Consider the following 25,584-nt stretch of genomic DNA (forward strand, 5'->3'; position numbering starts at 1 on the left):
GTGTGCACATGTGTGCCTGTGTGTGGTCCCCTGACCTGGCTGGGGGGTAACTCCGTGCTGCCCAAGGCTTCCCGTTTGGCTGGCACTTTTCTCCCCTAAACTTTTTCCAGTCTCTTTTTCCATGTTTCCTCACTGCTTCTTAGTTTACCAGAAGGGAGCCGCCCGTGGTCCGGAAACAGCAGTTGTCTTTGAGCTCACCGACTCTTCTCCCCTCCAGCCCATTCTCATCCCATCCTGCCCCTGGAGGCCCAGCTGCCCAGTCTGGAGGGCTGGCAGCTCACCTGGCTCCTCTTCACAGCCCACCCGCCACCTGCTTTTCCCTCCAAGTCTCTATGCCAGCCACTAGCACATCACTGTCCCTTTGGCTCCTCATAAAACCCCCAGCACTGCCTACCCAGGTACTCTGACTAATTTCATTTTACAGGCAAGGAAATGAAGTCTCAGTGAGGGGAAATGGCTTTCCCAACATTACACATCCCAACTAGTGGCAATAGGGTTTCAACTCGTACATAACTCCAAAATCTTTATCCTTGACTCTTGCAGCCTACCTAGCAGGGGTGTACTGACTGGTTGACTGAATGAATAAGTGAATGAAAGAACAAATGAATAAATCCCTCAGTCAATATTGAGCTGAAAGAGAAGGTTAAGTGGTAATAACAATGGCTATCATTTGTCGTGCACCTACTATGTATCAAGTGCTTCACATGAAAGCAAATGCAGCCAAGATTATTGTTACCCCATTCTGAAGTTGAGGAGGCTGAGGTTCAGAGAAATTAAAGTGTCTTGTCCCATGTTGGACCCGAGATTCTAACTTGTCCTCCCTAGAGGAGGGGTGAGTTAGTGGAGCCTAGTAACAGATGCCATTGCAACAGAGGCCGGTCAAGACTCTCAGGAAGCTGTGTCTGTCGGGCCCTCCCCAGTGACACCCACCCTCACCCCTCTTGTCCTGGAGCCATTTCCCCATTTGTATCTGAAGTGGGTTTCTCTTTCAGTCTGAGGTAGGGATCTGCTGGCCCCGCTCTGACTGTTCCTCTCTGACTGTTGGCACATCTGGTAAGGGCCAGTGCCCTAAGCTGGGCATGTGGAGGTATCTTCCTGTTACCCCTGCCTCAGGTCCAGCCCTGTCATTAACCACTTCCATGAGAGGGCAGGCCTGGGCAAGATGCAGGTGTGGGCCTATGGAGATGTCCTAGGCTGGCTCAGTGGCATATGTGCCAAGCCCTGTGCTGCATGCCAGGGACCCAAAGGTGAGGAGATCTAGTCTTTGGGTTAAAGAACTCATTGGCTGGGTACTGAAGCCTAGATGAGTTAAATCTGTAGTGGGGGCAGAGCCTGGCATCCTGACTCCCTGTGCAGCACTGATTTTTATGTCCTGGAACAGAGTAGAGGTTGTTCTGTGACCCCAGGAGAGAGCTGACCTGTGTTGTCTAAGAGGCAGATCTCAGCTCAAAGAGATGACAATAGCTCTGTCAAGTCAGGAAGATGAGAATCAGCCATTCATTCATTCAGAAGTTCTTGAAGGGCCTTCTGTTGGGAGGCAGGGTGGGGGTGGGGGACACTCTGCACAGAGGAAAAAAATCAGATGTTGAAATCAGAGTTGGGTTTGCATCTAGGTACCAGCATTTGCTGGCCATGTGATTTCAGACAAGTCATTTAACTTCTTGGAATCTCAATTTCCCCATTTGTAAAATGGGGTACTAAAACCTACCTGGCCAGCTCATGGAGTGGACAAAAGAAAATACTGCACATAACATTACGTGTAGGTTCTTAGGGATATTTGGGGCTTCCCAGGTGGTGCTAGTGGTAAAGAACTTGCCTGCCAATGCAGGAGACATAAGAGACATGGGTTCGATCCTTGGGTTGGGAAGACCCCCTGGAAGAGGGCATGGCAACCCACTCCAGTATTCATGCCTGGAGAATCCCATGGACAGAGGAGCCTGCCAGGCTATGGTCCATAGGGTCGCAAAGAGTCAGATACAACTGAAGCGACTTAGCACACACATAGGAAGGTTTAATTCACTTCCTTCCTCACCCTGGAGAGCTCTTTATGAGGGAGGAGATATTCCTTTAAGTAGCAGCGAAACCATCATCAGTCTGATGGTTGAGGCAAGAGACAAGACTTTTAAGGTGTTAGAATGAACCCTCCAGATTGACAAACATTGACATTATGGTGTGCAGTCTCATTTCTCATGTCACAGAGGGAAAAGAGAAGCACAGAGAGGCTGAGGTTTGAGGCAGCCTAAAATACCTCTGCTGTAGAAAGTAGCTCAAATAAAACAGACAATAGATTAAAAACTGAACAGTCACTAGCCTAGGTCTCCTGACCAACCTAGAAAGCTCCGCTGTCACATTCTCAGACTTAGTGAGTCACTGAGGACCTACTTGTGCCAGGCCCGCACCATGGCTATGTTATAGATTTATCTTTACAGCAACAGCAGCAACCATGAAAGGTTAATACTGTCATCCACATCTAGTCCGTGGGGAAACTGAGACTCAGAGTTTTATATCCCTTGCTCAAGGTCATACAGCTAATATTAATAGAAGCTGAGACAGGATGCAAAACCAGGACAGTCTGGCCCTGAAAACCATGCTTCTCCTACTCTGTGGGGTACTTGTTCCACCAAAGATGTCAGGCCTTAGATCAGAAATACCTGTACTGCAAAGGTAAAATATAAACAATAACCAAAAAGGAGTAATTAGGAAAATGTAAGTCAAGATCACAGTATGAGACCACTTTATGCCTACTTGGATGGAAATAAGGAAAAGACAAGACAGTAACAAGTGTTGGTGAGGACGTGGAGAAACTGAAACTCTCATATGTGGCTGATAGGAATGTGAAATGGGGCAGCCACTTTGGAAAATTTTATCCATTCTTCAAAAGTTAGACATAGAGTTACTGTATGACCCAACAGTTCTCTTCTTAGGTACGTACCCAAGAAAGCAAACATCCATGTAGGCACCACCATTGGCTTATCCGTTCTTCCATCCGTGGACATTTAGGCTGTTTCTACCTTTAGGCTGTTGTAAAGAATACTGTTAGGAACACTGGTGTATAAATATCTGTTTGAGTCTTTGCTTTCCCTTCTTTTCACCTAGAAGTGAAACTGCTGGATCTTCTAGTAGTTCTGTGTTTGTTTGTTTCTTTCTTTGTTTTGAGGAACTGCCATTACTGTTTTTCACAACTGCACCATTTTACATTCGCACCAGCAATGTCCAGGGGTTCCAGGATCTCCACATCCTTACCGACACTTGCTATTTCATGTTTTGTCTTATAATAGCCATCCTGATGACTGTGAGGTGTGTATCTACATATGGTTTGCGTTTGCATTTTCCTACTGATTAGTTTTGATGAGCATCTTTTCAAAACACAGGTTTTGAGTGCTTATTAGTCATTTGGATATATTCTTTGGAGAGTATCTATTCAAGTCTTTTACCAATTTTTGAATTGCTTTTTTTTGTAGTTGTTGAATTGTAGGAGTGAGTTCTTTATATATTCTGGATACTAATCCCATATCCTATGTATGATTTACAGTTATTTTCTCCCATTCTGTGGGTTGCTTTTTGCTCTGTTGATGGTGTCCTTTAATGCTCAAAAGTTTTCAGTTCTTATGGAATCCAATTTATTTTTCCCTTTGTTGTCTGTGGTTTTGGGATTATGTTGGTTAGGGATGTTTCGATTGCATACGACAAATGCTACCAATTTGAACAGGAACTGTTTTAGTGAATGTAAAGAAAAATTCAGATTCAGAAGTAGACCTAGATCAGATATGGTTAGATCCACCAGTTACAATGATGCCATCAGTATTCTCTCTTTTTATATCGTTGCTCCTGATTTTCTTTTCTTTTTTAAATATTTATTTTTTTGGCTACACCAGGTCTTAGTTGTGACCTGTGGGATCGCAACCCAGGCTCCCTGCATTGAGAGTGCAGAGTCTTAACCACTGGACCACCAGGGAAGTTCTTCTCTGGACCTTCTACTGGATTACTACATTCCCATCCAAGTCCTTTCCAGAAGCACCAGGCTTCCATGGCCCTCATGGCTAATAATCCTGGGAGGGAAACTTTCATGTTGATTCCACCAAAAGCCTGGGGTAGACCCTAATTTGTTCCCCCGAACCAATCACTGGTAAGGGGTCTGGATGGATGCTCTGACTGACCAGCTCTGGGTCAGGTGCCCACTTTGAATGAATAAGATTACCATGGAATGGAGGAGGCGGCTCCCCACAGCCAGAGGTGCTTGACATGCAGAGGGGGTCCAGGAATCTACTGGGCAACTGGGCTTAGGAGGCTCTGTTTGAAAAGCCATACCTCATCTCCAATTTCCCGTGGGGGCTTCTGGAAGTAGAAGGAATCCTTCTAGTTGATTCCTTAAGACTTCCTGGAGGAGGCAGCATTTATGGGGCCCTGTGATTCGTGAGAAGGTGAACCTTAGCAAGCCAGGTCCCAGGCAGGTTGGGCAGAGCAGTGGAGAGGCTGGACTTGCCTGTCACCCGAGTGCTTCCCTACTCCAGCCCTGGTGCACTGTAGGAGCTAAGACTATAGACTCTGATCCATACTGCCTGGGTTCATAGCCCATCACTCCTTCTACCTGTGCTACCTTGGGCGAATCAACTAACCTTTCTGTGGCTTAGTTTTCCCACTTGAAGTATAAATCGAAAACAATACCAGTATTGTCTCACAGGTCATGATGATTGTGTATCTGGCACACCGGGCTCAGTGCTCATATCATTATTGTTATAAGTTTGATCCTCTTTTCTGACCACATTTGCTGGTACACTGCCGCTCTAGCTGTGTTCACTGTCCTTCCACGCGCCTCATCCAGTCTCTGCCCTTGCTGTTTTCTCTGTCTGAAATGCCCTTGGCCTCTGTGGACACTTGGCCGTTTTGTTGCTGCCTCCTCTATCGAGACTTCCCTACCCCCAGAACCATCCCTCCCTGCCTGGGCTTCCACCAGGCTCTGGAACAGGATGTCTGCCTTGGATTGTGGGTCTTCAGGTACTTGTATGTTCCTTTTCTATGCTGAGCTCCTGAGGGCAGGATCTGGGTCTCCCATGTCATTGAGTTCACAGCCAGAGCCTGCCACCTGCCCTGTGGAGCGACCCAGGGGCACAAACAGCACCGACTGGGACACGCAGGAGAGCACAGCTGGACTCAGGAAGTGAAAATGGGTTGGTGCCATGTGGGTTATGTGTGAGTGGATGGGCTGCATGTGAGTGCTGAGAACCGAGAGATCAGCAGAGACTAGGTTTGTTCTTATCCCCAGGCACTGGGAAGCTATACACTGCTTGGATGGGGGAGCCCTGAGGTTAGGTTTTTGCTGAGCAAGGACCTCTCTAGCTGCAGAAAGGGGATGCATTGGCTGGGGAGGTGGAAGACACGGAGCAGAAAGTGGCTGCTGACTAGCCTGAGGCAGGGACCGCAGGATGAGAGGAGGGGACAGCCTGACAAGTATAAAGATGGAGAACAAGCAGAGCTTGGTGATTAATTTGAAGTGGGGCCTCGGGTTTCCCATCGGGGAAATGCAGTGAGTGGGGCCTTGCCCACCGCCCCCCGCACCAGCCTCTCCTCGTGAGACTGGAGGGTAGCCGTCACGTGGCACTGATCACTGTAACCAGTTAGTAACCGTCTCTCCGGTGCAGTCCCATATACCCCCATAGTCCATTCACTCTCCTGGGTAGGGTCACGGTCAAGCACAAGGCCAGACACGGAGGGGGCGTGGTCAGGTCTGCAGGCTCTAGGGACCAGAGCCGGGCCTCCTCGCCAAGCGCCCCAGGGAGACCCAGGTGTGCTGATGGGATCATTTGTCCCCTTAGGCAGGGTGGGGCCTGGGCTCCTCTGCCAGCCCAGACCCAAACCAGAGACCGCATGGTTTCTTCCCATTTTGACCTCCTCAGCCGTGCCTCCCAGAGGCTGCTAAGGAAGGGAAGTGTGCCCTAGGAACAGCACTGGAAACAGTGCTGAGCACTGGGGCCAGGCCATAGCCAGGTGCTGTTGCAGGAGGAATTCCACCCCTCCCCAGCTGAGTGTCCTCAGGAATCATGAGTCCAGCCCCTCGCAGCAGGGCTGAGACTGGTGGTGATTCAGTTGCTCAGTCTTGTCCGACTCTTGTGAGTCCATGGACTGTAGCCCACCAGGCTCCTCTATCCATGAGATTTTCCAGGCAAGAATACTGGAGTGGATTGCCATTTCCTTCTCCAGGGCATCTTCCTGACCTAGGGATTGAACCCTGTTCTCCTGCATTGCAGGTGGATTCTTTACCGACTGAGCTTCCAGGGAAGCCCTAGGGCTGAGACTAGGGCCCAGTGTTCTGTCTCCCACACCTGACACTCATTCCAAGGTCCAGAGAGCTGTGTTTATCCCAGGAGCTGAATGCCTCTCTTCTCTGGGCCCCAGTTTCCTTAGCTGCCAAAAGGGTGTGAAAGAGAAGAGAGAACTCAGGAAGCTCTAAGACCCCTCTCCCCACTCAGAAATGGGAGGGCCCACATGGGCTGGGCAGTTGTAACAAGTCATCCTTCTGGGCCCCTCTGAGTCCTCATCCACCAAAGCCGCACCCTTGCTTCCCCTGGGAAGAGACTGGGGTGGCAGACTTGGGAACAGGTTCAAGGGCAGATCAGATCAGTCGCTCAGTCGTGTCCGACTCTTTGGGACCCCATGAACTGCAGCACACCAGGCCTCCCTGTCCATCACCAACTCCCAGAGTTCACTCAGACTCACGTCCTCGAGTCAGTGATGCCATCCAGCCATCTCATCCTCTGTCGTCCCCTTCTCCTCCTGCCCCCAATCCCTCCCAGCATCAGAGTCTTTTCCAATGAGTCAACTCTTTGCATGAGGTGGCCAAAGTACTGGAGTTTCAGCTTTAGCATCATTCCTTCCAAAGAAATCCCAGGGCTGATCTCCTTCAGAATGGACTGGTTGGATCTCCTTGCAGTCCAAGGGACTCTCAAGAGTCTTCTCCAACACCACAGCTCAAAAGCATCAATTCTTCGGCGCTCAGCCTTCTTCACAGTCCAACTCTCACATCCATACATGACCACAGGAAAAACCATAGCCTTGACTAGATGAACCTTTGTTGGCAAAGTAATGTCTCTGCTTTTGAATATGCTATCTAGGTTGGTCATAACTTTCCTTCCAAGGAGTAAGCGTCTTTTAATTTCATGACTGCAGTCACCATCTGTAGTGATTTTGGAGCCCAGAAAAATAAAGTCTGACACTGTTTCCACTGTTTCCCTATCTATTTCCCATGAAGTGATGGGACCGGATGCCATGATCTTCGTTTTCTGAATGTTGAGCTTTAAGCCAACTTTTTCACTCTCCACTTTCACTTTCATCAAGAGGCTTTTTAGTTCCTCTTCACTTTCACCGCCATAAGGGTGGTGTCATCTGCATCTCTGAGGTTATTGATATTTCTCCCGGCAATCTTTACGCCAGCTTGTTCTTCCTCCAGTCCAGCATTTCTCATGATATACTCTGCATATAAGTTAAATAAACAGGGTGACAATATACAGCCTTGACAAACTCCTTTTCCTGTTTGGAACCAGTCTGTTGTTCCATGTCCAGTTCTAACTGTTTCTTCCTGACCTGCATACAAATTTCTCAAGAGGCAGACCAGGTGGTCTGGTATTCCCATCTCTTTCAGAATTTTCCACAGTTTATTGTGATCCACACAGTCAAAGGCTTTGGCATAGTCAATAAAGCAGAAATAGATGCTTTTCTGGAAGTCTCTTGCTTTTTCCACGATCCAGCGGATGTTGGCGATTTGATCTCTGGTTCCTCTGCCTTTTCTAAAACCAGCTTGAACATCAGGAAGTTCATAGTTCACATATTGCTGAAGCCTGGCTTGGAGAATTTTGAGCATTACTTTACTAGCGTGTGAGATGAGTGCAATTGTGCAGTAGTTTGAACATTCTTTGGCATTGCCTTTCTTTGGGATTGGAATGAAAACTGACCTTTTCAGTCCTGTGGCCACTGCTGAGTTTTCCAAATTTGCTGGCATATTGAGTGCAGCACTTTCACAGCATCATCTTTCAGGATTTGGAATAGCTCAACTGGAATTCCATCACCTCCACTAGCTTTGTTCGTGGTGATGCTTTCTAAGGCCCACTTGACTTCACATTCCAGGATGTCTGGCTCTAGGTCAGTGATCACACCATCGTGATTATCTGGGTCGTGAAGATCTTTTTTGTACAGTTCTTCTGTGTATTCTTGCCATCTCTTCTTAATATCTTCTGCTTCTGTTAGGTCCATACCATTTCTGTCCTTTATCGAGCCCATCTTTGCATAAAATGTTCCTTTGGTATCTCTGATTTTCTTGAAGAGATCCCTAGTCTTTCCCAATCTGTTGTTTTCCTCTATTTCTTTACATTGATCGCTGAAGAAGGCTTTCGTATCTCTTCTTGCTATTCTTTGGAACTCTGCATTCAGATGCTTATATCTTTCCTTTTCTCCTTTGCTTTTCGCTTCTCTTCTTTTCACAGCTATTTGTAAGGCCTCCCCAGACAGCCATTTTGCTTTTTTGTATTTCTTTTCCATGGGGATGGTCTTGATCCGTGTCTCCTGTACAATGTCACGAACCTCATTCCATAGTTCATCAGGCACTCTATCTATCAGATCTAGGCCCTTAAATCTATTTCTCACTTCCACTGTATAATCATAAGGGATTTGATTTAGGTCATACCTGAATGGTCTAGTGGTTTTCCCTACTTTCTTCAATTTCAGTCTGAATTTGGCAATAAGGAGTTCATGGTCTGAGCCACAGTCAGCTCCTGGTCTTGTTTTTGCTGACTGTATAGAGCTTCTCCATCTTTGGCTGCAAAGAATATAATCAATCTGATTTTGATGTTGACCATCTATAGAGTCTTCTCTTGTGTTGTTGGAAGAGGGTGTTTGTTATGACCAGTGCATTTTCTTGGCAAAACTCTATTAGTCTTTGCCCTGCTTCATTCCGTATTCCAAGGCCAAATTTGCCTGTTACTCCAGGTGTTTCTTGACCTCAAGGGCAGAAGACCTCCATAGACTCTACAAGGCTGTAGACCAGGAAAGCCCTAGGGCTGAGACTAGGGCCCAGTGCTCTGGGCCTTGGGTTCCCATCTGTGATCTGAGGACTGGAATGGGTTATTTCTGAGAACTTAACCCCTCCAGTCTGTCTTCCCATCAAGATGGCTGTCAAAGCTTGTCCAGGGGGTGCCAAAAAGGGGCGAGAGCCTGCTGTGAGCCAGGCATTCAAGGCCCCTGATTTGGCCCTACCACCAGCTGGCCCTGCAGCCTCCCTTTTCCAGGGCCAGGGCCCCTCTTCAGGCCCTGTTGTCTCATATTCAATCCATCCTCCAGCCAGCAGCATAAAGAACCTCCTAAATCTCAAATCTGATCACACCTCTGCTCTGTTTTACAAGCCATCTAGGGTTTCTTGGTTGGAGCCCATGAGGCAGAGGCCAAATCTGTGGCCTGGCAATTGTGTGTTTTTGGTCCCTATTGGGACCTAGCTCTGATGACCTCTCAGCCTCACCTCCTGCAAACACAAACACTTGTGGATACCTGTGCCTTTATATCGCCAGCAGGTCTCTCGGTGGGGAACACCCTCCCCTTCCTTGTTCATAGTCCACTAAAGAATCACCTCCTCCAGGGAGCCTTCCTTGATAACCCAGGCAGGGATGGGGCCTCCTCTGTCTTCCTAGAGACCCCATCCGTCTTTCCATCAGCTGAGGCTTTTCAAGGACAAAAACCAAAGCCCAGTGAAATTCCTGCATATTGTAAGGCTCCCTCCAAATGCACGGCAAATGAATGAGTGAATAAGTGAATGAGTGGGTAGATAAGTAAAGATTGCAAGTGAGGCCGTTTCTAAGCTGGCCTGTGATGAAATTATGAGTAAGAAGCACCAGTGAGTGAATACCTGCTTGCACCAGATTCTGGGCTAAGTGTTCTAGATTCATTACTACATTTGAGCCCCAGCAGTGCTGTGAGATGGGCACTGTTATCTCTATTTTATCATTAAGGACACTGGAGCTCAGAGAGTTAAAGTCACTGCAAAATAAGTTGCAGAGCCAGGATGGAAACCAGGTCTGCCAGGTACCAAGATCTGCAGAGGGAGCTGTGATGGCTGGCAGAGGGTTGGAGATGCCAGGAATGGACATTTGACTCTAACTAACCTGGACCCCACCCAGGGGTCAGGGCAGGTTTGGCAAAGTATATGGGAGTGATAGGGAGAATCAGAATAACTGGGCTTGAATAGTTCTGGGTTTTCCAGGGAGCTCTGAGAAGAGACCCATTTGGGATTGGATCCTCGTGTTTTGTATGATCAGGGTGATACTGGGGACAGCCGAGTGAGCTTTGTGTCCCCACCCTCACCTGCTCTGTGATCAACAGCCCATCCTAGTCTGTGATACAGACAACTGATGTTTTCTCAAACAAATATCATGAGCTATGTAAAGGTATCAATCCTCTCACCTACCTCCTCCAGAATTCCCCAGTTCCCACCTAAACATACATTCTGGTCGTACCATGCCTTTCCAGAGCCCCACCCCAAATTCCCAGCAGAGTCCAGGCTTTTTCCTGGAAGCCACAGATGAGGCTCCCCTCCCCCCAGCCCTGCCTAGCCTCAGCAGGAGTGACATCAAACAGAAGTTACCTCATAGTGGCCTGCTTTTACTGAAAGCCTGTGGCATCAAGGTCACTTCTGAGATTGAGATTTCCTTGTGATGGAACTCAGATAGTCACTGGTTCCCAGACCCCATCTCACCTTGAAAGACAGGTTGCCTACTGCTCTCCCCTGAGCTGGGCCCAAAGACTCCCTGCTTTACCGTGCCCGGGGCTTAACTGTATGGGTGTGAGAAATGGGGGCAGAGGGGGCAGAAGTAGAAGCAGGGCAGCAAGGACTCTTCCAGAAGCTTGATTGTGAAGGAGGAAGAAGCACAGCTGGAGAGGCACAGGTCAAGGAAGAGATGTTGCTAAGAGGAGAGCTGAGGATGGAGAGTGTTGTGGGCTGAGGGAAGGAGCTGGCAGGGGTGCAGAAATGCGGTGGGGCGGCGGGGGCAGCCTTGTATTTATTTCTGTGACCCAGGGAGTTGAAGGAGGAGCCTCTGAAAGGCGTTCCTTTGCTCTGAAGGATGAGTTGCAGGCTGTTGGGGTTGAGAGAAGGCCCAACAAGAAAGATGGGGTGAAGTCTTGGATGAGAAGGGAGAGAGGCTGCTCTGGGACAGGCAGAAGTTTGGGAGCCCAGCCAAGCTGGGTGGCTATCCGTTCCTGGGTCTCAGGGCCCTGGGCTGAATTACATCCTTCATCCACATTTGGCTTGGCAATGCGGGGCTGAGCAGGCTGCTGGTGCCATGGATGAGGGATACAAATGGAGGAGCTGTGATCTCAGGAGTCTGGTGTCCTGCAGTGAAGGGCCAGGCTGGCAGAGGAAGGGAGAGGGGCCAAGAAGATGCTAGCCCAGTGCCGGAGGCCTCCAATTCAGAAGCCCTGGTGCAAAGGGGGTGATGGTGTGTAGGCTGGAGGCTCCTGGGGGAAAGTGGGGTAGAGCTGGGCCAGTGTAGGAGGTGGAGGAGATGGAGACCTTGGACAGGCCAGGAGGAATAAGCAGGCAGCCCAGGCCCACCCAGCCATGTCCTGTTCACCCTTCTCAGCTGGAATTGCATACAGCCTGAATCTCAACACACACTGCCAGTTAGGGGCACCTTCACGGGTCTTTATCAGCCCCCAATCCCCAACATACACACACTGCCAAGTACCTAAACAGATGTTCTGGTCGTACCATGCCTATCCAGAGCCCCACCCCAAATTCCCAGCAGAGTCCAGGCTTTTTCCTGGAAGCCACAGATGAGGCTCCCCTCCCCCCAGCCCTGCACCAGCCTCAGCAGGAGTGCTATATCGCAACTGCAGCTTGCGATATAAACACAGCCTTGAGTCAAGCTCCCTATGAGCCATCAGATTTCTGTTCCTATGTCTACTCTGTTCTCAAACTAGCCCTAGAAATTCATCCATCCATCCATTCAACAAATATTTGTTGAATACCTACTATATGTCAGGCACCACCCTAAGCACTGGGGATGCAAGAGTGAATAAAACATGAAAATCCCTGCCCTGATGAAGTTTATGTTCTGATGGGAGGAGATAGACAATAAGCAAACACATAAAATAATACATTTAAAGATAGTATGTGCTCCCCTGTCCAATAAACCATTGATGTCTCAAAAAAAAAAAAAAAAATAGATGATACACGCTAAGGAGAAAAATACAGCAGGAGAGGAGATGAATGTGTGCTGGTGGGAGGTTTAGTTTTCACTGGAGTGGAGGGACAGGGCCTCACCAGGAAGATGTCATTTGAGTGACCACCTGAAGGAAGTAAGGTCTGTCCCTATGTTTTTCATACACACTCCACACACAAAAACATACTCCACAGCAAGACCCCTGTGGCACCCAGTGCCCCTCCACTCAACACCCTGAGCCTGGCAGGTGCCTGACTTTGCTCTCTTCCTCACAGGCCACCTCTCAGATGCCCACAATGGACTGTTCCTCCCATACTGGGTTGGCAACAGATGGGACCCCAGTCCCACATATGAAGGTGAGGGAAGAGGCCATGCCCCCCTCACAGTCCCCAGGCAGGGAGTGAGACACGATGGAGGCAAAGGGCTTTGTCCTCAGGTTTGGAAATGCTTATGGCCTCCTGATCTCTTGCCTGGTTTCTGGGCTGCACTACTAAGTTCCCTGGGCCTGGACATGAACCCTGGACTTGCTGGTGGGAATGAAGACCAGCTGATGAATAGACCTGAGAAAGTCTCTGCAGGGTGTCCTGAGGGATTGGGGGCAGCCAGCTTCAAGGCCCCAGAGGCAGGTTAGACTGGGGAACGGAAGCAGTGATGGGGGCAGCACTCAGGCTTGGTATGACAAAGCATATGTCTCAGTGAGTTCTCTCAAAGTGAAATGCAGTGACCTGGGAGAACAGGGGGCTTCCTGGTAGCTCAGCTGGTAAAGAATGAGCTCCCTGTCATGGGGAGTATGTGAGCAGGGGCCAGACAAGCCTGTCAAAGAGGCTTCAGGGAGCCCCTTCTCTGATGGGTGGAGGAGAGCTCTGTGTCAGATGCTCTTAAGGCCTCTCTGGACTAGTGATCCAGAACTCAGAGACTTATCATTGACCCCTGAGCTCTGGGGTCCAGTTGGGTCTTTTGTCTCTGCCAGGTGGGCTCAGGTGCTAGAGATGGTCAAAGTAGGACCAGGCCAGAGGGCTGCCTTTTATGGGTAGTGAGGGGTTCCTCTGAAGTTTTCTCTGCACCTAAACCTTGCCTGTGAGAGTTGGAGACATAGTTACCTACCTTTAGGGCCTCAGTGTCTGTCTGTGAAAAGGACAGGACCATAACCTGCGGTAAACATTCAGGCAATGTGAGTGGTCTGCCTTTCCTGAGGGTCAGCGCCTGGGGGATGCAGGTAGGCTCAGAGGTGCTACTCCTGTGGCCATGACCTTAATTCCCCCTGACAAGTCTTCTATGTCATCAGCCAAGATAAAGATTTGATTTTATTGTTTTGTTTTATTTTATTTTGCCAGGCAGCACCAAGGACAGAGCCCTGAGGCTCATCTTTACAGACTGGTCCACTCATCTGACATTTACCAGTGCCTCTTGGGAGCTGGAGCCTGTGCTAGACTCTGGGGCCACAAAGGGAAAGCAGACCTTGTCCCCAGTCCCTAACGAAGCTAGGAAAATGAGGGTGTCTGGCTAACATTGTCCCTTGAGTTGTTCTTCTTTTCTGCCCTGACTTCCTGGTCTCCATTCCTTTGTCCTGTCTCAGGCCACTGAGTTCCCGAGAGACAGGATGGAGTTGTGGATTTACTGTATACTTTGAGAAAATTCCTGATCTCTCTGGCTTCAGTTTTCCTGTAGGGAAAATGTCACCTCTCTTCCTGAGCATAGACTTTATCATTATTCAGATCTGTGTACAACCCCTGGCTCACCTCTGACTCACCATGTCACCTTGGGCAAGTCACCAGTCTCCTCAAAGCCCATTTCCTTGTCTTGTAAAATGTGGATAAACAGCTCACCACACAGGGCTGTCGTAAGAGTGAAAGAGATCCTGCCACAAAAGCACTTAGCTGTGTGGCTGGCACCTTCTGGGTAGCCAAGAAGCTATAGCAGTAAAGTTGTTTGGGAAAATGAGGCTTGGGGAGGTGAAGTGACCTGCCCAGGATCACACAGCAACTGAGTGATGAGTCTAAGACGAGACCCTGGATTTCTGCCTTTCTAGTTTCCTTCTCAGGAGATATTGAGATGACTGGTCACTCCAGAAGCTAATGGAAGAGGGGCTCTCCTCATGGAAAATGAATGGTGGGGGGGAGCTCCTGGCTGCCCTCATGGAATCCAGGCGGGACCTGACAGTCCCTCAGTCGCTGCCTGCCCCTCTGCTTGTATCCTTCAGGCTCATGGCCAGTTCCAGCCTCCACTGCAGGGATATTAGGATTCTAAGGCCAAAGCTATAAAGATGGGCTGTTGGGGGCAGCCCATGGGGAGGGGAGGCAGCAGGGTGCAGGACTGTAGACTGTAGGCAGGACTCCTGATTTTAAGTGACAATCCTAGGTTAAACAGACTGAAGCATAAGGGGAACATATTAGCTCATGCCTTCGAAAAGTCAAGTGCAAGGAAAAGCTCCAGGCATAGCTGGAATCAGGTGCTCGAAGGTGTTCTCAGGAACGCCTCTGTGTGTTCCCACTTCTCAACTCTGCCATCCCTTGGCTTTATTTTGGACAGTCTCCTCCCTAGTGGTAGTATCTTCAGTTTGTAGGATAGTGCCAGGCACACAGTTAACCTGGCTCCAGCAGCTCCAGGCTCACTTCCTACTAGCTTTGCAAACCCACTGGGAGACCTCACTCCTTTCCAGTGTTCTAGCAAACACTCCAGAACTGGAGGCACTCAGTGAAGGTTGCCCATCCACCCCTGAGCTAGTTACAGGGCCTGAGGAGCCCACTCTTGTCTCATTGGCAGACCTAAGTCACAGGCCTTTCACTCCCAGATCCTCAAGGCTCCAGGGAAAGAAGGAGGGAAGGCTGTCATCATGAGAGGGGTCTGGGAATTAGGTGGGAGAAACTACAGAGGAGCAGAACCATGATGGCCTGCAAGACAAGCCAGACAGCTGGACCCAGGCCGTTTCTTCCCCAGTGGACTAGAGCCTGGTGATCTGGGAGGATAAGTGGGTTTTGAAGGTACTAGTGGGGGCTGTCAGCCATGTGCACCTTTGCAGCTAAACAGCAGGGTCCTTCATGAAGGGAGATCCAAGTGGCGCACCTCCATGGGGAGATTTTAAAAGTGGGACAGCCTGGGGGGGTCCAGGCAAGAATAAAAGACACTCTCACACTGGCACTAGGGAAGAGGGCTTACTGAAAGGTCCTGGAATCTCCCAGAACCCTGGTCGGGAGGTGCTGCAGCCCCCATGGGCATGGACTTGGAAAGTCGGCTGTTATGGACTCTCCTTCTTCTGGCAGGGGTTGTCTGTTGCAGCTGGCTCTCTGGGCTGTGCTCTGTGGCATAGTTCCTCACCCCAAGACTGCCTGTGACTTCTCAGCTCTGTGCCCACCAGGTCACCATGATCTCAGACCTCCTCATACACACACGTGCCTAAGGGAGAACCTCTTGCTAACTTTGCCAGGCCTCAGCTTCCTCATCTGCAAAGTGGGGTTGGTAACTGTGAAGAGTAAATGAGATAATGGCATGTGAAGTACTGGTAACTCTGAAGAGTAAATAAGAGAATGGCTTGTGAAGTATTGTTGCACAATAAGAACATCTGTCCAGACTGTGGTGGGGATTACATGAGCTCACAGATGGGCAGCTGGGGCCTGTGCATAGTCAAGCTGCAGGAGAGCCAAGTTTCTTCTTTACTCAACCTGTAGAGGCCAGAGAAAGACTAGAAGCAGCAGCTTCAACTCCCCAATTCCCCAAAGCTGTGGCTTCCCCTTTCTTACATTCAAAATGACTATTTCAGTTCCAGCTTTAATCTCTGTTTAGCAGGAGGCGAGAAGGGGAAGTGGGAAAAGAAAAATCAAGTTCCCTTCCCTCTGTGTGCCATCCTCCTGACAAGTTTTGCCTGCTTTTAAAGACAGCTTGATCCCACAGGTGAGACCAAAACCCCTCCAGGAGGGGTTGGCTGTGCCCCGGCCCACTGTTCTTTCAGTGCCAGGGAGGAACAGACCTCAGGAACGTAGCCATTTATCTAGTGACAACTCAGGCTCAGAGAGGGTACACGGCTCACTCTGGGTCACACAGCAAGTTGGTGATGGATCCCAGCTTGTCTGACTCCTCAAGGGAAGGAAGCTGGGTCTTGATCTCTGTCATCCTGTGCCCTTGCTGCTAAGCTCACAGACCTGGGACGGGGAGGGTGGGGGGTGGGTGGGACAGGCAGAAAAGGGGGGTTTCCAGGCCTTGTTTCCCAGAAGGCAGGCAGGCCAAGGTTAGGAGGCCTCTTCCCTTGTCCAGCCTGGTCTGAGCTGGCTCCTGGCCGTCTGGCAGGTGGTGACTCAGGCTTCCAGCTCTTGCCTCTGGCCAGCAGGCCGCCTCATCCTTTCCCGATAAGAGGGCCTTGGGGCGAGGTTTGCAATGGGATGAGACTACAGAGTCATCAAAAAGGGTATCTTGAGACCCCAGGATCCAAGGGGCCCAAGGAGCTTCAACCCACCAGTTTTTTTCTTATGTCTAAACTGGATTGCTTCTGCTACAGGCAGAGACCAACCCCAGGCATTGTCGTTTGAACTGAAAGTAGGAAAGGGCAGAGATAGTCCCCTCCGAGGGGTGAGGGACTTCAGTGTTTCCACCAATAGCGTACATGGAGTGGAGCTGGGCGGTGAATGCTTGGTGTCTGGGAGACACTCCCTGGGCCTCTTCCTCAGCTGGAGGGCTCAGCCCTGGCTCTGGGCCCTGCCAGTGTCCCCATTGTCTCCTGAGAGTCACCTCACCCAGGTGGGGGATCTGAGAACAAGGCTGGAGCTTGTCCGGGCATGAGTGGGAGAAGGGCTGGGGCATGGGTCAGGAGGAATTGAAGTTGGGAACCCAGTCCTGAGGTTGCTCAGCTCCAGCCCCAGGGGCCAGGCTCCCGCAGTGTGGAGACCTGCCTCCAGACCTTGTCTTAGGGCAGCTGTCCGAAGGCGGCAGGTTGACTAGCCTGGGTAGTCTCCTGGCGCCATCTACTGGCGCCATCTCCTGGCCAGAGGCCCTCAGTGCTGGGAAGACTGAGGGAATTCTCTGGCGGGACCATCTAAGCCAGGGCTTTGGGCGAACAATGGAAAAGGTGGCTGTATAGTGAGAAAGACCTTGTTGAAATGCCACCAGTCTGGGACTAGCCTTCCTGAGTCTTAGTTCCTTAATTGGTAAAATGGAGAGAATAATTTCCACCACTACCTGCCCAGAATGGCAGATAGAACATCCAGCACACGGTGGGCAGTGAAGAAATGAAAGATACCTGGTGCCGATGACCCAGATATCCTTGGAGACTGGGGTGCTCTAAGGGAGCCCAGAGCTGGGCTTGGAATGGATTCATTCCATTAACAAACATTTATTAAGTACTTGTTGTGTGCTAGGGCCGCTCACATACAGAGTTTCATTTAATTCTTACAACAGCTTGTGTGGTAGGTCCAATGAACACTCCCATTTTACAGATGAGAAAACTATAAGGAAGGATAAATGGGATGATTCAGAGACAGTGAGTGAAAGTGTCCCAGGCAGAGGAAGCAGCATGCAATGGGCCTAGGGGCTGGAAAGCCTAGTGGGGAAAGCCCTGGTGGTGGCACCTGGGCTCTGCTTGAGGTTTTGTGACAGGCCACCCTTCCTCACGCTTCCCAACTGGTCCCCTCTTCACACAACTTATCCCGTGCTCTGGTTGCAATATTTTTTCTTCATTTCTCACATCCTGCCTGGGTTACCCTCTTCATTCTGTGTGTCCAGGTCGTCTCCACCCTTTAAAGCCCAGCAGCAGACATGCCTTCTCCAGAAGCCCTTCCAGGTGGACCCATGACCCCTAAGACCTGAACTCTCCCTCCTAGGCCCACCCAGAGGGCAGGAACTGAGACCCAAGCCCTATCCTGGGGCTGACACCTTCAGAAGTCCTTGGAGCTGCTCCCATTCTTGGGACAGACACCCTGGTCTGGGCTGGGGGTGACCGCGGGAGGTCGTCCTGGGAATCCAGCAGTGCTAGACTGAAGGCCAGGCGTCGTTACCCTCCTGAACTCCAGCACAGCACAGATCAGACCAGGACATCCACCCGCTCAGCTGGCACAAGCGACCTCCTAGCACAAGCTTGAATAAGCTTGTGCACAACTGACCAAGTGTTTTGTTTTTAAATATCTATTTATTTATTTGGTTGCACTGAGCTTAGTTGCGGCACGCAGGATCTCCACTGCAGCATGCAGGATCTTTGGCTATGGCACGGGGCTCTCTAGAGCACGCAGGCTCAGTGCTTGCTACGCTCCGGCTTAGCTGCCCCATGGCATGTGGAATCTTAGCTCCCCAATCAGGGGGTTGAACCCACATCCCCTGTGGATTGGAAGGCAGATTCTCAACCACTGGACCACCAGGGAGGTCCCTGAGCAAGTGTTTATTGGCAGTTCAAACCTGAATTTTCTCAGTTTGGTCTAAACTTTTGGCCCTGCCAGAGTCACACAGTGAGTAGGCACCAAGATAGAATGAGAACCTGGACCTCAAACTCCTGAGCAGGGATCGTCCTCTGCACCATTCTGTCCCTGCTTCCCTATTTGCCTCCTCTGCTCCAAATGAAAGCCTGTCTCCTCCAGGTCACCCCCTGAGTACTGTCTCCACCACCAGAGCTGGCCCCCTCGGGACATCAAGGAGCCATAGCTCCTCCTCTGATTGTCCTAATAGCTGGTTCGGTGGTGAGGAGCAGCCAGGGGAGGGCTGGCACAGGCAGGGAGAATGCACCCAGATAAGTTCTTGGGGCATCAACTCTACCCCCACAACCTATACCCCTCAATCCCAGGGAGCTCTGGGCCTATAGTGTTAAAGGGACTAGTGACTGCTACATGGGGGAATGTGGGAGGATCTGATGGCATATAGTCGCTTAATGCATGCTTGTGAAGAGAGGGAAAGAGGAAGGGAGAAGGTGGCTGAGTAAGTGAGTGCCTAGGTGGATTATCAGGAGTGAGCTATTGAATGAATGAAGAAAGGGGGGATAAGATTGGGATTGAGCCTATACACTATTGATACTATGTCTAAAATCGGTAACTGATGAGAACATACTGTGTAGCACAGGGAACTCTACCTAACACATTGTGATTACCTGAATGGATGCGAGTCCAAAAGGGAGGAGATACACGTATACGTGTATACATATGGCTGTATACATATGGCTGATTCGTTTTGCTGTACTGTGGAAACTAACACAACATTGCAAAGCAACTGTACTCTAATAAAAATTAATTTAAAAATCTAAAAATATCACCCCCCCACCAAAAAAAAAGAATGGAGGGATGGGTGGAGGAGTGACCCGAAAGATGAGTCTGGGTATTACAGCTGAAGTGTTAGTCGCTCAGTTGTGTCCAGCTCTTTGCAACCCCATGGACTATAGCCTGCCAGGCTCCTCTGTCCATGGAGTTCTCCAGGTAAGAATACCGGAGTGGGTTGCCATGCCCTCCTCCAGGGGGATCTTCCTGACCCAGGGGTTGAACCTGGGTCTCCTGCTTTGCAGGCAGACTTTATCTTCTGGGCCAGCAGGAAAACCCCTCTTTAGGGGTTAAAGAGGGCCCGAAAGTTCTGTAATCACCAAACTACTTATCTGATAGATGAGAAGACTGAGAGAGGGCCGAGGAGAAAGGAAGCTGCCAGATCTGTGGGGCTGGCCTTCCACCAGCAGTCTCTGTCCTCTCCCCCTCTCTCTGCATCCTCATCACCCAGTTTCTTCTGCTGGGGTGAGGAGGGTTCCGGGAAACAGAGCTTTTCTCCGCCTCCCTGCTCCTTAGATTCAGTTTCCATCAGGCTTTGGTGTGGAGGGTGGCGGGGAGGGGGCAGCCCCCGCAGGGACTATTTCAGTCAGAGACAGACGTGGCAGGAAACAGAGGAAGCTGCCCTTTCGGAGGTGTTACAGCCCAGGCCAAGAGCAGAAGAGTGGAGAGCTTCGTGTCTGGCCTCCCCTTGAGCCAACACACTTGGGGCTACTAAGGCGTGCGTTTCGGGGACAGGAGGCTGTATGTGAGTATTGGCGCTTCTTGGGGGCCGTGGGCCAGGGCAGAGAAGGGGGCAGGCAGGCAGGCTGGGTCCAGCACTGACCTCAAGAAGATCCAAGATTTGGGCAGGGTGGGTGGGCAGAGAGGAAGGGACTCCACCCACCTGGGGGATCAGAAAAAGGAAGAAGTAAGCTTAAATCTGGAGCTTGATGGACACTGGGTTTTGACAAACAGAGATGGGTTAAATGGCATTTTGTGTGGAGGGCACAGCAAAGATGGGGAGGCTGAAGAGGAAGTCTGGATCTGTGGCTGTGGATGGCTGTGTGGCGGTCTTGGGCTCTTGATAACTGTGTGGCAGGAGAGGAAGCAGCAGAGTGAAGCATTTCATCTGGGTGCAGAGCTGAGGTCCTGGTGAAGCTGGAGGGCTCAGCAGGAGCCTAAATGTCAGGACAAGAGCTTGAGTTTTTCTCCAAAGGGCCAAGGGATCCAGAGAAGGCGAGCACCTATTATAAAGCACCACGCACCACACCCCACACACATACCCACACGCACACACGCTGCAAACAGAGCGGCTGGAGCCCAGGAAGAGGCTGGGGTGTGGGCTGGTCCAGGGCACAGGACCCAAGAGTGAGTGACAGATGTGAGGGCCCAAAAGAGCCTACGTCAGCCTCGGCCTAGAGGCAGGGACCACACAAGCCCTCCCTGGGGACCAGCTTTTGCCGGGAAGTGGAAGAACTGCTCCCCCCGCCCAGGTCCTCAGAGGCCCAGCAGATAAGGAAGCCAGGGTGACAGTCTGGCCCATCTTTCCTGGATCTCCTCGAGCAGCTCCTGCCTCCTTCCAAGAGGACCAGTCTTGCCAGGGAGTGGGAGGCAGAAAACACCCAGAGCAGGAGTGGGATGAACTGGGAGATTGGGACCGACACTACTATGTATAAAATAGATAACTAATGAGAACCTACTGTATGACACAGGGAACTCTACTCAGTGCTCTGTGGTGACCTAGATGGGAAGGAAATCCGGAAGAGTAGACTTATGTTTACATATGACTGATTCACTTTGCTGTACAGCAAGAAACTAACCCACCATTGTAAAAATTAATTAAAGAGGGAAAAAAAAACACGCCTGGAAACTCCAGTCACCTGAGTCAGAAGGCTGTCTCTCAGGGTGGTGTCTGAGGGCAACAGACCTCCCCAAAGAGAGCTCAGGGGCGCAGCACAGTTCCTTCTGCCCAGTTCCTCCTCCTCACCACGACCTTCTGCCGGCCTCTCGGACTCTGCCTGCTCCCACTTCCTCCCCACCTGGGGTGACCCCGGGGGCCTCTCACCCCTCTCCACCCACGCAAATCTTCTTCAACCACCAGGGACTTGCTCCACCCTTCATCCTTCTCTGGAAATGTCCTCTATCCTATGTCTCACACTGGTCTCCCCCTTCAGATTGATATGTGAATATGAATACGTATATGTGTATGCATGTATCTGTTTCTGTATCCACCTATCTACATTATACGCTGTGCCCCATGCAGTGAGCAAGTAGTGAGTACCCATTAAATGTCTGGCATGTGAAAACATGAATACTGGAGTGGATAGCCTTTCCCTTCTCCAGGGGATCTTCCCAACCCAGGGATCAAACCCAGGTCTCCTGCATTGCAGGCGGATTCTTTATCAGCTGAGCCACAAGGGAAGCCCCAAGTGAAAACAGGAGAATGAGAGAATGGCTGGAACAAATGAATGAAGAGATGAATGAATGAACTTTCTCTTGCCTGAACTAATCTTGACTTCTTGGCGACAGTGGGGGGACCACTGTACTTCCTCCTCTGGCCTCCACCTTGTGCTTAACTGGTTAGCTGGGTGCCCCACACTCCCAGCACATGGACTGTAGCCCCAGGAAGAATGTTTGATAATTAAAGGTGATGTGGGATACAGACTAGAGAATCCAAGCATCATCATTTTTCAGTTACCCAAAATCTGGGTAACTTTGATTTCATGGAAATCAAAATTTAAGTTGGGATAAATGAGTTTGGGGAGTTACATTTTACTCTAATATAACTTTTAAAAATCTTATAACTTTATTAGGTATATTCACATTAAGAGTAGCTCACACTTGCTTGTGCCAGGCACTGATCCTCATGACAAGCCTATGAGGCGGGTCCTGTATTATCTCTTTTTATAGATAGGGAGGCCAAGCACAGGGGTTCACTAATGGGCCTAAGGCCACACAGCTCATATGTGGCAGAGCTGGTATTTGAACCTGGACGTCTGGACCGGAGCCCATATGCTTGGCTTCAACCCTCTATTGCTCCTGAGTGTATTGGCAGGACTTCATGTTTTTTCTGGGCCTCAGTTTCTCTCATCTGTAAAATAAGAAGAGGGGATGATTTGAGTCACTATCCCAAAGGTTTTCCTTTATAGGACCATTGGATTAAAGTTGTGAATTCTCTCTGGACGTCAATAAATATGGAAATGCCATTGGGGAGGTGAGTATCAACAAGTCAGACTGATCCCAAAAGGGGACCTCTTAAAACATTTGTGCAGCTGGCTGCCCCAAAACTCAGCCTGAAGGGACGAGTGGAAGGACAAGGTGTAGAATACAAAAGCATGGCATGGCATTTACTAAGCATACCGTGTATCAGGTCTATAACAGTTTTACTGACAAGCACACAGGCCCAGCTAAGGCAAGCAACATTCCCTAGGTAGAACAGCATAGAAGTAGAGGAGCCAGGATTTGAACCAGGCCTGCCTAGCTCTGAAGCTAGATTTATAAGCTTTCCACTCCAGGTCCATGGGTCACGCTAAGTTGCCTCCTCTTAGACAGGCAGTTGGGTTCTGGCTCTGACTCTCCTAACTCTCTGAGATTGAGCAGCCAGTGCCCCTAACTGTGCCTGGATTTCCCTCTCTGTAAAGTAGCTGTAGACTTGGTAGGTCCCCCAGCCATTTGCCTTTGTGGGGAAACTCTTTTCTCTGTGGCCACCAGAGGGCACTGTGGCCTCAGTGGCTTCGTCAGACCCGCCTTTGTAGCCTCAAGTCCAGTGGAAGGACATAGGGAACTCTTAAATCACCTGCTTTATAACTGAGCACGCATACACACAGATCACCACCTTCCCCCCATTTTACAGATAAGTAGACTGCAACCAAAAGAAGGACCATGGATTTGGAAGATGGAGTCCAGGCTGAGAAGGTGAGCACAGCCCTTAGCCCAGAAGTGTGACATTCTGCTAATATTGATTAATTAATTAACAGGGTCTTCCCTGCCCCAGTCCCCAGTTTGGGCTCTCAGACACAGACCTGGCACTTCTCCTTAAGAGCTTTTCAGTCTGTGGGAAAGAGATAGACAGGCAGGCCCACCATGACTACTATTCCCAAACTCCAGGGAGCCCAGGGAAGCCCTGACTAGCATGATTTAGCACCTCTGACTATATGACATCCTGAGAGATGGGTGCATCATCCCCCCATTTTCAGATGGGAAAACTGAGACTCAGGTAAGGTATTAATATACCATGTCACTCGACCAAAGTCATATCACTAGTAAGTAGCAGAAAGTGAAAAATGAAAGTGTTAGTCACTCAGTTGTGTCTGACCCTTTGCAACCCCATGGACTATAGCCTGCCAGGCCCCTCTGTCCATGGGATTCTTCAGGCAAGAATGGAGTGGGTAGCCATTCCCTTCTCCTGGGGATCTTCCCCACCCAAGGATTGAACCTGAGTCTCCTGAACTGCAAGCAGATTCTTCCCTGTCTGAACCACCAGGGAAGCCCAGTTGGGATTCAAACCAAAGTCTGTCTCTCTCCTCTTACAGAGGAGCCATTTGACTAGCATTTTGAAGGATGAATAGACATTCATCAGGAAGGTTGGTGGGAAATGAATATTATGGAAAGAAAATGAATTGGATTTCTCTCAAGTTTGAGCTTTATTGTATTCCGGATTTTGTGAAAGTAAGGGCTGTGAGGGGCTTTGGTGGGGTGGTGAGTATCGGAGATGGTCCAGGTGGGAAAATCAAGGCCCAGAGAGGGACAGGGGCCTACTGGGTGGTCCACGAGTGTGGTCACTGATGGATCGTGTGTTGCTTCCCCAGCCTCTCTGGATGTAGGAAGCCCAGGTGAACAGGCATGGCATGGGACAATGGCACAGGCCAGGCCCTGGACGCGCCGCCCACCAACTGCGTCTACCGAGAGAACTTCAAGCACCTGCTGCTGCCGCCTGTTTACTCGGCGGTGCTGGCAGTGGGCCTGCCCCTGAATGCCTGTGTCATCGCCCAGATCTGCACGTCCCGCCGGGCCCTGACCCGCACAGCTGTGTACACCCTGAACCTGGCCCTGGCTGACCTGCTGTATGCCTGCTCCCTGCCCCTGCTCATCTACAACTATGCCCAAGGTGACCACTGGCCCTTCGGAGACCTCACCTGCCGCCTGGTCCGCTTCCTCTTCTATGCCAACCTCCACGGCAGCATCTTCTTTCTCACCTGCATCAGCTTCCAGCGTTACCTAGGCATCTGCCACCCTCTGGCCCCCTGGCACAAGCGTGGGGGCCGCCGGGCTGCCTGGCTAGTGTGTGGAGCTGTATGGCTGGCTGTGACAACCCAGTGCCTGCCCACTGCCCTCTTTGCCTCCACAGGAATCCAGCGGAACCGCACAGTCTGCTATGACCTGAGTCCGCCCGCCCTGGCCACCCGCTACATGCCCTATGGCATGACCCTTACGGTCATCGGCTTCCTGCTGCCCTTCGTCGCCCTTCTGGCCTGCTACTGCTGCCTGGCCCGTCGTCTGTGCCGCCAGGATGGCCCAGCAGGGCCAGTGGCCCAGGAGCGGCGTGGCAAGGCAGCCCGCATGGCTGTGGTGGTGGCAGCTGCCTTTGCCATCAGCTTCCTGCCTTTCCACATCACCAAGACAGCCTATCTGGCGGTGCGCTCTACACCTGGTGTCTCCTGCCCTGTGCTGGAGGCCTTTGCAGCAGCCTACAAGGGCACACGGCCCTTCGCCAGTGCCAACAGCGTGCTGGATCCCATCCTTTTCTACTTCACCCAGAAGAAGTTCCGCCAGCGACCACACAAGCTGCTACAGAAACTCACGGCCAAGTGGCAGCGACAGGGTCGCTGAGTCCACCAGGGCAGGACGCCTGGGGGCAGGGCAACCATTCTGTTTGCCACTGTGACTGGGGCACCCGAAGCGCCACCAACTCCAAAGCATGCAGAGAATTAGAGTTTAGCCCAGACGGGCATAGCCTGAGGCCCTCACAGACCCCAAAACTTCAACAACTATTTATTAAACCCTTTTTCTGGACCAGGCTCCACGGGTACAGAGACAAGCCTGGGCCTGTTTCTCCAGAAGGCTCCAAGAAGCCATGGAGAATTCAGAAGTCATGTTAAGCTTCTCACAAAAATACAGTATAACATGTACTATGATTGAGGAATATGCTGCATACTTTGGAGCCATCAATAAAGGGAGTAAAAGAA

The 25,584-nt window shown here is 50.6% G+C and overlaps 1 protein-coding gene across 6 annotated transcripts in view; it reads left to right on the forward strand.

Moving 5' to 3' along the window:
- P2RY6 (pyrimidinergic receptor P2Y6) overlaps positions 1-25,584 on the forward strand; it is a 35,540-nt gene extending 9,956 nt beyond the window's left edge. For 4 of the 6 annotated variants that reach the window (XM_070803861.1, XM_019975783.2, XM_070803860.1 and 1 more), the window contains 3 exons: positions 22,549-22,613; positions 23,253-23,314; positions 24,208-25,584. In XM_070803861.1, the coding sequence (XP_070659962.1) occupies positions 24,242-25,228 (987 nt within the window). In that variant the 5' untranslated portion in view covers positions 22,549-22,613; positions 23,253-23,314; positions 24,208-24,241 and the 3' untranslated portion in view covers positions 25,229-25,584. Of the gene's footprint in view, positions 1-16,403; positions 20,166-22,548; positions 22,614-23,252; positions 23,315-24,207 lie in introns of those variants that run through there. The other 2 variants (XM_019975781.2, XM_070803862.1) reach the window with 2 other exon arrangements.

The sequence above is a fragment of the Bos indicus genome, chromosome 15 (assembly GCF_029378745.1).
Source record: "Bos indicus isolate NIAB-ARS_2022 breed Sahiwal x Tharparkar chromosome 15, NIAB-ARS_B.indTharparkar_mat_pri_1.0, whole genome shotgun sequence".
Lineage (NCBI taxonomy): Eukaryota > Metazoa > Chordata > Mammalia > Artiodactyla > Bovidae > Bos > Bos indicus.